The sequence below is a fragment of the Nerophis lumbriciformis genome, linkage group LG33 (assembly GCF_033978685.3).
Source record: "Nerophis lumbriciformis linkage group LG33, RoL_Nlum_v2.1, whole genome shotgun sequence".
Taxonomy (NCBI): domain Eukaryota; kingdom Metazoa; phylum Chordata; class Actinopteri; order Syngnathiformes; family Syngnathidae; genus Nerophis; species Nerophis lumbriciformis.
The window spans coordinates 20,390,418-20,404,655 of NC_084580.2; the positions used below are offsets into that span (position 1 = coordinate 20,390,418).

General features: G+C 34.2%; 1 protein-coding gene across 1 annotated transcript in view; it reads left to right on the plus strand.

Moving 5' to 3' along the window:
* The first annotated feature begins 2,674 nt into the window (after positions 1-2,674).
* Positions 2,675-14,238, plus strand: part of LOC133575650 (uncharacterized) — a 28,030-nt gene continuing 16,466 nt past the window's right edge. Inside the window, exons 1-4 of the mRNA XM_061928347.1 lie at positions 2,675-3,032; positions 10,392-10,565; positions 11,524-11,642; positions 12,846-13,008. Coding sequence (XP_061784331.1) covers positions 2,768-3,032; positions 10,392-10,565; positions 11,524-11,642; positions 12,846-13,008 — 721 coding nt within the window. The 5' untranslated portion in view covers positions 2,675-2,767. The remainder of the gene's footprint in view (positions 3,033-10,391; positions 10,566-11,523; positions 11,643-12,845; positions 13,009-14,238) is intronic.

The window sequence follows — 14,238 nt, forward strand, 5'->3', positions numbered from 1 at the left end:
TCATAACAACATCTATTTTGATTCATTATTATTTTTGCACAATATGAGTTTTAAAGCGAAAAAAAACAGCCTGCATGGCAGTTTTGTGTTATTAGAGTCAACACTGCAGCTTTTTCTCATCATATTTCACTTGTTTGCTCTTTTATTCAATTTTTTTTTCTATTAATTATTTTATTAATATTTTTAGAATTTCCTGTTTTGTTTGTTTCATACCCTTTTTGTCATGAAAAACTTAGTTTTTTTTATATTGCAAACATACAAAATATGCAATATTTTCCCCCCCAAAAAAATTTCAAAGTGGAATTTTTTAAAGTGAAATAATTGGAGCCTTTAATAGGTCAATTATTCATAACAACATCTATTTTGATTCATTATTATTTTTGCACAATAGGAGTTTTAAAGGGGAAAAAAACAGCCTGCATGGCAGTTTTGTGTTATTAGAGTCAACACTGCAGCTTTTTCTCATCATATTTCACTTGTTTGCTCTTTTATTTCAATTTTTTATCTATTAATTTTTTTAATAGTATTTTTAGGATTTCCTGTTTTGTTTGTTTCATACCCTTTTTGTCATGGAAAATTTAGTTTTTTATATGTCAAACAGACAAAATATGCAATATTTCCCCCGAAAAAAATTTTCAAAGTGGAATTTTTTAAAGTGAATTAATTGGAGCCTTGAATATGTCAATTATTCATAACAACATCTATTTTGATTCATTATTATTTTTGCACAATAGGAGTTTTAAAGCGAAAAAAACAGCCTGCATGGCAGTTTTGTGTTATTAGAGTCAACACTGTAGCTTTTTCTCATCATATTTCACTTGTTTGCTCTTTTATTCCAATTTTTTAAAATCTATTAATCAATTTTAATAGTATTTTTGGAATTTCCTGTTTTGTTTGTTTCATACCTTTTTTGTCATAGAAAACTTAGTTTTTTATATGGCAAACAGACAAAATATGCAATATTTCCCCCCCATAAAATATTTTAAAGTGGAATTTTTTGAAGTGAAATAATTGGAGCCTTGAATAGGTCAATTATTCATAACAACATATATTTTGATTCATTATTATTTTGCATAATAGGAGTTTTAAAGGGAAAAAACAGCCTGCATGGCAGTTTTGTGTTATTAGAGTCAACATTGCAGCTTTTTCTCCTCATATTTCACTTGTTTGCTCTTTTATTCCAATTTTTTTTGATCAATTAATGATTTTAATAGTATTTTTGGAATTTCCTGTTTTGTTTGTTCCATACCCTTTTTGTCATAGAAAACTTAGTTTTTTATATGGCAAACAGAAAAAAATATGTAATATTTTCCCTCAAAAAAATATTTTAGAGTGGAATTTTTGAAGTGAAATAATTGGAGCCTTGAATAGGTCAATTATTCATAACAACATATATTTTGATTCATTATTATTTTTGCACAATAGGAGTTTTAAAGGACAAAAAACAGCCTGCATGGCAGTTTTGTGTTATTAGAGTCAACACTGCAGCTTTTTCTCATCATATTTCACTTGTTTGCTCTTTTATTCCAATTTTTTATCTATTAATTATTGTAATAGTATTTTTAGGATTTCCTGTTTTGTTTGTTTCATACCCTTTTTGTCATAAAAAACTTAGTTTTTTATATGGCAAACAGACAAAATATGCAATATTTTCCCCCAAAAAAATATTTTAAAGTGGAATTTTTTAAAGTTAATTAATTGCAGCCTTGAATAGGTCAATTATTCATAACAACATCTATTTTGATTCATTATTATTTTTGCACAATAGGAGTTTTAAAGCGAAAAAAACAGCCTGCATGGCAGTTTTGTGTTATTAGAGTCAACACTGCAGCTTTTTCTCATCATCTTTCACTTGTTTGCTCTTTTATTCCAATTTTTTTTGATCAATTAATGATTTTAATAGTATTTTTAGGATTTCCTGTTTTGTTTGTTTCATACCCTTTTTCTCATGGAAAACTTAGTTTTTTATATGGCAAACAGACAAAATATGTAATATTTTCCACCCAAAAAATATTTCAAAGTGGAATTTTTGAAGTGCAATAATTGGAGCCCTGAATAGGTCAATTATTCATAACAATATTGTTTTTGATTCATTATTATTTTGCGCCAAAGCAGTTTTAACGGAAAAAAGTTTTGTGTTATTAGAGTCAACACTGCAGCTTTTTCTCATCATATTTCACTTGTTTGCTCTTTTATTCCAATTTTTTTTATCTATTAATTATTTTAATAATATTTTTGGAATTTCCTTTTTTGTTTGTTTCATACCCTTTTTGTCATGAAAAACTTAGTTTTTTTATATGGCAAACAGACAAAATATGTAATATTTTCCCCCCAAAAAATTGATTCATTTTTGCACAGTAGGAGTTTTTATACCTATTAGTTTTTTTAATAGTATTTTTAGAATGTGCCGGTAAAATTGATACAAATTTAAAATTATTATTAAAATGTATTAAAATGATTAAAACACACATTCTAATTTTAATGTGTTTTTTTTAATTCAACATCTGAATCCTGAGGGGTGTTTTTAAATGGTTTGTCATTCATCTTGCTGTCTACATTAATAATGTTTTCATGTAAGGCAAATAAATAGAGCAATGTGCAGGTGGACCTGACCAATAGGCTTTGACCTTTCATTGCACTATTGCCAACACCTGTGGAGGTTTGCCCCTTTCCCCCTCATTAATGAGTTGCTTCTCAGCCTTCCGTGTTTTAGGTCCTCAGCTTCCCCCTGCACGCCTCTCTGTGCAGTGCTTCGTCTTTTGTTCCAATGGCGTGTCGTGCGCATTGGGGCTCTAAGATTTTACTGTATCTGGGACTCGCCCTGGCTTTGAGTACGTTTTGCCAATGTTCCGAACCGACGGGGCGGAGGGCATCGATCAGATCGAGACGCGACGCCACGTTGAGTCAAAGCGGGGACGAAAGTAACGCCGTCTACAGTGGAAGACTCTTGATCTTTCAACGAGAAGTTGGAGGCCACGCCGGACCCTCGAGTGACAACCTGGATGTGGATTCCGATTACCAAGCAGACATGGGTATGTAAGACTTCCGTTATCGTTGTTTGCGTGTATAGGTGAAACTCCAAAAAAAGTGCATAGTGTAAAAGTATTAATTTCAGTAATTCAGTTTCAAATGTGATATGATTGATTGATTGGGACTTGCATTAGTAGATTGCACATATTCCGTACAATTGACCACTCAATGGTAGCACCCCAATAAGTTTTTCAACTTGTTTAAGTCCACGTTAATCAATTCGTGGTATAATGATCATGGTTTAGTTCCGGGGGCAGCACGGTGGTACAGGGGTTACTGCATGTGCCTCACAGTGCGACGGTCCTGAGAAGTCTTGAGTTCAAACCCGGGCTAGGGATCTTTCTGTATGGAGTTTGCATGTTCTCCCCGGCTTCCTCCAACCGCCAGGTTGATTGGCGACACTAAATGGTCCGTAGTGTGTGAATGTTGTCTGTCTATATGTGTTGGCCCTGCGATGAGGTGGCGACTTGTCCAGGGTGTACCCCGCCTTCCGCCCGAATGCGGCTGAAATAGGCTCCGGCGACCCCAAAAGGAAACAAGCGGTAGAAAATGGACGGATGGATGGTTTAGTTTCGGAATTTTTTCCAGTTTGAGGTTTTCATCAAATCTATTCCAGGGGAGAAAAATCTACTCCCCACGGCATGATAACTTTAAAAATAAAGACTACTTCAGATTTGTTTTCTTTGTTTACAAATAGAACGAAATTGTACAAATCATAATGTTTTATCCGGCCCCGCGGGGGATGAGTTTGCTAAGTATAAAAATGAGCCGAAATTTTTTTGAATGAAAGAAACTGCTGTTCTAAATGTGTCCACTAGATGTCACAATAGCAATTCTTTGTAGGTAATGCTACATGTGTAAAAAAAAAAAAATAATAAACCACATGTTAGTACATCAGTCGAGAAAAATGATCAAACTACATAAATAACATCCTGTCATTTTGATTTTGATATTTTTTTATCTTGATAGATTGAAAATTAACACTGAGTTGACGAACATTAAAGTGGTTAGTAGAGAGGCCGATAAATGCGTAAAAATGTAATATTGGAAATTATCGATATCGTTTTTTTTATCGGTATCGTTTATTTTATTTTTTTTATTTTTTTTAATTAAATCAACATAAAAAACACAAGATACACTTATAATTAGTGCACCAACCCAAAAAACCTCCCTCCCCCATTTACACTCATTCACACAAAAGGGTTGTTTCTTTCTGTTAATATTCTGGTTCCTACATTATATATCAATATATATCAATACAGTCTGCAGGAATACAGTCCGTAAGCACACTAATAGTACTAATCTTTAACAGTTAATTTTACTCATTTTCATTAATTACTAGTTTCTATGTAACTGTTTTTATATTGTTTTACTTTCTTTTTTATTCAAGAATTTTTTTTTAAATGTATTTATTTTATTTTATTAATTTTTTTAAAAGTACCTTTATCTTCACCATATCTGGTTGTCCAAATTAGGCATAATAATGTGCTAATTCCACGACTGTATATATCGGTATCGGTTGATATCGGTAATTAAAGAGTTGGACAATATCGGCAAAAAGCCATTATCGGACATCCCTAGCGGTTAGTGTCCGCACTGAGATGGGTAGGTCGTGAGTTCAAACCCCGGCAGAGTCATACCAAAGACCAATGTGTACCCCTTTCAGATATCGCATTTAGTTCCCACTAAAACCTTCACATGTTGCACAATGAGATGTAAACATGGGATGATGTGTACATTCCTGTAACTTTCAGTTTGTAAAATATATCTTTATTAGTATTTCTTTAATATAATAACATCATTTTATGATTACGGTTTATGGTTCGGTGAATGCGCATGTGAAATTGGTGGGGTTCGGTACCTCCAACAAGGTTAAGAACCACTGTGGTAGAGTGTCCGTCGTCATCATACCAAAGACTATAAAAATGGGACCCATTACCTCCCTGCTTGGCACTCAGCATCAAGGGTTTTCATTTATTTATTTATTTATTTATTTCAGGCAATGACATAAAAAAGTACAAAGTTGACAACACATAATAATATAAATGTAATATAGTGCAAAAGGTAATGTACAGTATGTAATGCATGATTGTCCAGTTCTGCCTGAAAGGGAGTGGGAAGAAGATAATTTATTTAATCCCACCCCCAGTTCTCCATTCAGTGATTATTCACACGAGTTTCACTCTTTATAAAAATATAAAAAAATAAATAAAATAAAAAAGACATAACATTCATCCATAAACGTGGACGCATGTGAAAAAGTGCAATATATTTATCTGTACAGTAATCTATATATATATATATATATATATATATATATATATATATATATATATATATATATATATATTTTTTTTTTTTTTTTTTTTTTTTTTTTTATATATATATATATTTATTTAATTATATATATATATATATATATATATATATTTATTTATTTATATATATATATTTATTTATTTATTTATATACATTTATATATTTATATATGCACCTTATTGCTTTTTTATCCTACACTACCATGAGCTTATGTAGCGGAATTTCGTTCTTATCTGTGCTGTAAAGTTCAAATTTGAATGACAATAAAAATAAAGTCTAAGTCTTCAAGGATTATAATACAGATGTTGTATCATAGTGGCATTACCACAGGTAACAATAATTATCAACAAAGTAGGAAGAATGAATATACCAACAATGGTAATAGAACAATTGTTGAATCACCAAAATGATCCCCGGAGCGTGGCCACCGCTGCTGCTCACTGCTCCTCTGACCTCCCAGGGGGTGATCAAGGGTGATGGGTCAAATGCAGAGAATAATTTCGCCACACCTAGTGTGTGTGTGTGAGACAATCATTGGTACTTTAACTTTATAATAATGAGCCAAAAATTTTGAATGAAAAACTGCTGTTCTAAATGTGTCCACTAAATGTCACAATAGCAATTCTTGGTAGATGATGCTACATATGTTAAAAAAAAACATGTTAGCGCACCAGTCGAGGAAAATGAGCAAATTACATAAATAGCATCCTGTAGTTTGATTTTTATATATATATTTTTTTTATCTTGATGGATTGAAAATCAACCCCAATGAGTTGACTGATGAACATTATTACATAATTTATTCAGAAAATATAAATAATGGCTAGACATGCCGATAAATGCGTTAAAATGTAATATCGGAAATTATCGGTATCATTTTTTTAATTTTTTTATTTAATTTTTATTTTATTTTTTTTTGTTAAATCAACATAAGAAACACAAGATACACAAAAATACCAAAAAAAACCTTCCTCCCCCATTTACACTCATTCACACAAAAGGGTTGTTTCTTTCTGTTATTAATATTGTGGTTCCTACATTATATATCAATATATATCAATACAGTCTGCAGGAATACAGTCCGTAAGCACACATGATTATGCATGCTGCTGGTCCTTTAATAGTTAATTTTAGTCATTTTCATTCATTACTAATTTCTAACTGTTTTTATATTGTTTTACTTTTTTTTCATTCAAGAAAATGTTTTTAATTTATTTCTTTTATTTTATTATTTTTTTAAAGTACCTTATCTTCACCATACCTGGTTGTCCAAATTAGGCATAATGTGTTAATTCCACGACTGTATATATCGGTATCGGTAATTAAAGAGTTGGACAATATCGGATGTCGGCAAAAAGCCATTATCGGACATCCCTAATAACGACAGAGAATACTATTAACCGCAACATGTAAGTCAGGGATGTCAAACTCATTTTAGATCGGGGGCCACATGGAGAAAAATCTACACCCAAGTGGGCCGGACTGGTAAAATCACGGCACGATAACTTAAAAATAAAGACAATTTCAGATTGTTTTCTTTTTTTTAAAATAGAACAAGCACATTCTGAAATTGTACAAATCATAATGTTGGTTTTTTTACACTTACATGTTGCGGTTAATATTATTCTACCTTTTTATTTGTCGTTATTTATATTTTCTGAAAAAATTGTGATAATGTTCATCAGTCAACTCATTGGTGTTAATTTTCAATCAAGATAAAAAAATGTCAAAATCAAATTACAGGATGTTTATGTAGTTTGCTCATTTTCCTCGACTGGTGCACTAACATGTGATTTATTTTTTGTTAATTTGTAGCATCATCTACAAAGATGCAAATAATTGCTGTTGTGACATCTAGTGGACACATTTAGAACAGCAGTTTCTTTCATTAAAAAATGTTGGCTCTTTTTTTTTTTCATTTAATTTTTATTGACATCCAGCATCCGACATTCCTACCCATTACATATTTGCATACGTCATATATCTATTCTGCCCTAAATGTCAGAATATTTTGTTTATATCCCAACGATGCCACCCCCGCCAAATAAAAAGAAAAAAGCAGCAAAAAACTAAACAAAGTAATTATATTTAGAGATTAATCAATTAAATAAATACAATAACAATAGTAAATGAAGAATACTAATCAGAAATAATACAAAACAGATAGTAAATAATATAAAATAAAAAAATTAAAAAAAATATATTTTTTTTTTTTAAACAATAAAAAAAGATATATACATATAAAAAAATGTTTTTAAATAATAAAATAAAAAAAGATTATATATATATATATATATATATATATGTATAAATCTTTTTTTATTTTATTTAAAAAAAATTTATATGTATACATCTTTTTTTATTATTGTGTAAAAAAAAAAAAATATATATATATATATATATCTTTTTTTAAACAATAATAAAAAAAGATATATACATATAAAAAATTGTTTTTAAATAATAAAATAAAAAGATATATATATTTTTTTAAAGATATATATATATATATATATATATAATAATAAAAAACAAAGTACTTATATTTAGAGATAAATTAATTAATAAAACAATAGTAAATTAAGAATACTAATCAGAAATAATACAAAACAGATAAATAATACAAAAAAATATTATATATATATATAATTTTTTTAAATATTTTTATTTAAAAAAAAAAATATATATATATATATATATTTTAACTTTAAAAAATATATATATATAATGTGTGTGTGTGTGTGTGTTTATATAAATATATATATATATATATATATATATATATAATTTAAGTTTTTAGAAAATAAAAAATATATATATTTAAAAAAAGTTTATATATATATATATATATATATACACACATACCTTTTTTTTAAAATATATATTTAAAAAAAAAAAAAAAAAAAATATATATATATATATATATATATATATATATACTGTATATAAATATTTTTTTTAAATTCATTATCTGTTTTGTATTATTTCTGATTAGTATTCTTAATTTACTATTGTTTTATTTAATTAATTAATCTCTAAATATAATTACTTTTTTTTGCTGTTTTTATAAACACACACACTAATATATATATATATATATATATATATATATATATATAATTTAAACTTTTTTTTTAAATATATGTATACATACTAGAGATGCGCGGATAGGCAATTTATCTCATCCGCAACCGCGTCAGAAAGTCGTCATCCATCCGCCATCCACCCGATGTAACGTTTGATCAAAACTGCATCCGCCCGCCATCCGCCCGTTGTTATATATCTAATATTAATAAAAAATAAAAAAAAAGGGTGAAAACTACGCGAATTGCACCTTGTGCAGACAAAATTTTTCGATCGGACACGGAGGAATTAGCGATGTAAAAGACCACGTTGGGACAAAAAAACACAAGTCTAATGCCGTTGCTAGCGATACAAGTGGAAAACTTTCAACGTTTTTCGTCGCCCAAACAGATTCTTTGGATGTGATAAATGCCGAAGTTTTATTTACGGAGGCAATAATTGAGCATGGACTTCCAATCGCACTGGCTGATCACATGGGACAGTTAATAATGTAATGCAACCTTTAAAAATCATTACGCGGTGATCGCGATCCCAAAAATAAACTTTTCTTGCATGATAATGTCCAGAAAATTTCGCTTTATATTACTATAGAGTCCTTTTAACGAATGAGTTTGATGGTTTATCACAAACCTTAAATGAAATTCCATGGCCACCGTCCTGCTCTCTATATCAACCAGGGTGAGCCCCACCCCTTTCGTGAGCGCACTGTGCGCGGAGTGACCCCTGTTACGCGCCCCCTGTTACGCGCCCCCGGCAACAGGGGTGGCAAGCAGGTAAGCTGCGCGGGCGGAGCGCGCGGAGTGACCCATGTTACGAGCCCCCGGCCACGGGGGTGGCGGGCAGGTAAGCTGCTTACCTGCTGCGCGTGACGCCGGCCGCGGCGAAAGCGGACGAGGCGGGGTGTCGGTGCGGTGGGCGCGGTAGTGACCCTGGACTTGCGTCGGGCCCTTCTCGCGGATCGCCTCAGCTACGGCTCCCGGTGGGGCCCTCTCAGGGGAAGGGGCCTCGGTCCCGGACCCCGGCGAGGCGTCCCTTCTCCGCTCCGTAAAAGTGTCCATCTCTTTTCTTTTTTCTTCTTCTGTTGTGGCATATGCTGCAGGTGCCTGCTCGTTTTTCGTATGTGGGTAACAACATTTAACTATGTATATATATTTCCGAATTGGTTTAACTGCCACCCGCAAAAAAACAAACAAAAAAAAATTTTTTTTTTTAAATATCTAATTAATCCGCCCGACCCGACCCGCGAGCGGATAAAATCTTATTTTTTTAAATTTCATCCGCCCGATCCGCGGATAATCCGCGGACTCCGCGGTTGTGTCCGCAAACCGCGCATCTCTAATACATAAATTTTTTTTTTTTTTAAAGTAAAAAAAAAAAAATTATATATATATATATATATATATATGTATGTATGTGTGTATATATATTAACTTAAAAAAAAATATATATATATATATATATATTTTTTTTTTTTTTTTAAAGTTAAAGTGTGTGTGTATAAAAACAGCAAAAAACAAAGTAATTATATTTAGAGATGAATTAATTAAATAAAACAATAGTAAATTAAGAATACTAATCAGAAATAATACAAAACAGATAATAAATTAAAAAAATATACATACAGTATAAATATATAATATTTTCTTAATATTTTCATTAAAAAAAAAAAAAATATATATATATATTATATATAATATAAATAAATAAAAATAATTTTTATACTTAGCAAACTCATCCCGCGGGCCGGATAAAACCTGTTGTATCCCATAACTATCAAAAGCTGTCTTGAAATGCCTTGATTTGTATCTTATGAGCCTATGTCATTTGTTTCACCTTGTAAATCCAACTGCTGGCATAAACAAAGCTTTTGCACGACAGTCACATATTTTGTGGAGTTTCACCTGTATATTTTAACCATCTGAATGTGGAGAGTACTCACCATTGAGTGACTTCTCTGAAAGGGTGGGACGTGTCCATGCAGTCCAGCGGTCCTGCAGGTTTCTTCAGACCAGACCAGAGAAATGTGAAGCATCTCCTTCAGATGGATCCTAAAGTGGAATGTACTGCTGACTCCATGATGCTTCAGGTCCAAGATACTCCTTCCATGCCAGGATCCTTGATATTGGTTGACAGGGGTAAGGTTTGACCAATATTTACTAAAATTATTTTCATACTTTCCTAAATAAAGGGGACCACAAATTGCATTATTGACTTTATTTGAACAAAAAAAATCTTAGGGTACATTAAACATGTTTCTTATTGCAAGTTTGTCCTTAAATAAAATAGTGAACATACTAGACAACTTTTAGTAGTAAGTAAACCAACAAAGGCTCCTAATTATGCAGTAACTTATTGTGTCATTTTCCATTCTATTAATTTTTAACTTCTGTTAAAATGTAATAATCACTTATTCTTCTGTTTGGATGCTTTACATTAGTTTTGGATGATACCACACATTTGGGGCATCAATCTGATACCAAGTCGTTACAGGATCATACATTGGTCATATTCAAAGTCCTCATGTGTCCAGGGACATATTTCTTGAGTTTATAAACATAATATACACATAATATAAAAAACGAAAGATGTCGACGTAATCATAGTAGTATCGACCAGATACGCTCCTGTACTTGGTATCATTACAGTGGATGTTAGGTGGCGTTTGTTTACATTGTGACGCGACGTTTAGCTATTCCTCGTCCTGCAAGAAACTTACTTTATTTGTTGCCATGGAGACCAGGATTAGTAATTTCGGAGCTAAAACACTGCGGATGGACGTTAGCCGCTAGCCATGTCTTAAAGCACCTCTTCCTGAGGGTGTTATAACTTCACCTTTATCGTCAGTTTTTAGATCAAAATGCGTCCGTTCTCCGTTTTCTGTCTACACACTGTCTGCTTGTAAGTACTCATTGATTGTGCACTGCCGAACGTGCTCCTCTGCTCGTAAATCACCAATGTCACGACGACAGAAGGTGGTATAGTACCGAATATGATTAATTAGTATTGCGGTACAATACTAATACCGGTATACCGTACAACCCTAGTTTGAGTCAACCTCAGGCACACTCTTAATGATCATGTTTTGTGTTCCAGGGAGTCTATCCCCTCTGCCTCTGTCCATGCTGCCACAAAGCTGTGGTTACACCATCGGGTCCACACCGAGCGGTACGGTCTTGGTCGCTCCTTACAACGGCTGCTTTGTCACTCTCCAGGTATTGTGCTCAAAACTGCCCACTGCCCGCATTTCCAAACCCCGTTTCCATATGAGTTGGGGAAATCGTGTTAGATGTAAATATAAACGGAATACAATGATTTGCGAATCCTTTTCAACCCACGTGGCTTGGCATTGTCTTGCTGAAATAAGCAGGGGCGTCCATGGTAACGTTGCTTGGATGGCAACATATGTTGCTCCAAAACCTGTATGTACCTTTCAGCATTAATGGTGCTTTCACAGATGTGTAAGTTACCCATGTCTTGGGCACTAATACACCCCCATACCATCACACATGCTGGCTTTTCAACTTTGCGCCTATAACAATCCAGATGGTTCTTTTCCTCTTTGGTCCGGAGGACACGACGTCCACAGTTTCCAAAAACAATTTGAAATGTGGACTCGTCAGAACACTTTTCCACTTTGTATCAGTCCATCTTAGATGAGCTCAGGCCCAGCGAAGCCGACGGCGTTTCTGGGTGTTGTTGATAAACTGTTTTCGCCTTGCATAGGAGAGTTTTAACCTGCACTTACAGATGTAGCGACCAACTGTAGTTACTGACAGTGGGTTTCTGAAGTGTTCCTGAGCCCATGTGGTGATATCCTTTACACACTGATGTCGCTTGTTGATGCAGTACAGCCCGAGGGATCGAAGGTCACGGGCATAGCTGCTTACGTGCAGTGATTTCTCCAGATTCTCTGAACCCTTTGATGATATTACGGACCGTAAATGGTGAAATCCCTAAATTCCTTGCAGTAGCTGGTTGAGAAAGGTTTTTCTTAAACTGTTCAACAATTTGCTCACGCATTTGTTGACAAAGTGGTGACCCTCGCCCCATCCTTGTTTGTGAATGACTGAGCATTTCATGGAATCTGCTTTTATACCCAATCATGGCACCCACCTGTTCCCAATTTGCCTGTTCACCTGTGGGATGTTCCAAATAAGTGTTTGATGAGCATTCCTCAACTTTATCAGTACTTCGTGTTGCTGGCATCAAATTCTAAAGTTAATGATTATTTGCAAAAAAAAATGTTTGAGTTTGAACATCAAATATGTTGTCTTTGTAGCATATTCAACTGAATATGGGTTGAAAATGATTTGCAAATCATTGTATTCCATTTATATTTACATCCAACACAATTTCCCAACTCATATGGAAACGGGGGCATGTTAACATTTTTTTTTTTTTTTTTTTTTTTTAAGGAGGATAGTTATGTACTGCCATTACTTTGGTGGGGGCTTCCTGTGAGGATGACTTGCCCGTCGACGGGACGGTCTTCAAACACACCGATGGTCACCTGCCATGCTGAGGGCATGTTTGTCAAATTTGAGCAGGTTCCCTATGCCTCCAACATTAAAATAAAGTGTAAGTTGCTTTTACTTACTTTGATTCACATCCATAACGGGGATACAGTAGATCCACCCCCCCAAAATGGACCATTTGTGGTCACACTGCAAAAAGTCAGTGTTCAAAAACAAGAAAAAAATATATAAAAATTAGGGGTATTTTATTTGAACTAAGCAAAATTATCTGCTAATAGAACAAGAACATTTGGTTTGTCAAGTCTTTCCAAAATAAGTAAAATTAGCTAACCTCAATGAACCCAAAAATACCTTAAATAAGTATATTCTCACTAATAACTGTACTACTATGAGTACGTATTTTCTATTGTTTCATTGAAAATGAACAAAAAGTTGGCAAAAGTCCCAAAAATGTTAAAAATACCTACTCAGGTTCGAGTCCCACATTGGTGTGTTTTTTATTTATTTATTTATTAACATTTTACCGACTTTTCCAACGTTTATCCCCCCCTCCCCGTGGGACTGGACTGGGTGTGTTATGGACATTTTGAGCATCCCGAGACTTGTGAGACTCGAACCTGGGTAGGTATTTTGAACATTTTTGGGGACTTTTGCCGACTTTTCTAACTTTTCTCCCCCACTTCCCGTGGGACTTTGCTGGGTGCGTTTTGGACATTTTTTGCATCCCGGGACTTGTGCGGCCGGCGGCGGGACTCGTGGGACTGGAACCCGGGGAAATATTTTGGACAAAATTGGGACTCCATCCATCCATCCATCTTCTTCCGCTTATCCGAGGTCGGGTCGCGGGGGCAGCAGCTTAAGCAGGGAAGCCCAGACTTCCCTCTCCCCAGCCACTTCGTCCAGCTCCTCCCGGGGGATCCCGAGGCGTTCCCAGGCCAGCCGGGAGACATAGTCTTCCCAACGTGTCCTGGGTCTTCCTCGTGGCCTCCTACCGGTCGGACATGCCCTAAACACCTTCTTAGGGAGGCGTTCGGGTGGCATCCTAACCAGATGCCCGAACCACCTCATCTGGCTCCTCTCGATGTGGAGGAGCAGCGGCTTTACTTTGAGCTCCCCCCGGATGGCAGAGCTTCTCACCCTATCTCTAAAGGAGAGCCCCGCCACCCGGCGGAGGAAACTCATTTCGGCCGCTTGTACCCGTGATCTTGTCCTTTCGGTCATAACCCAAAGCTCATGACCATAGGTGAGGATGGGAACGTAGATCGACCGGTAAATTGAGAGCTTTGCCTTCCGGCTCAGCTCCTTCTTCACCACAACGGATCGATACAGCGTC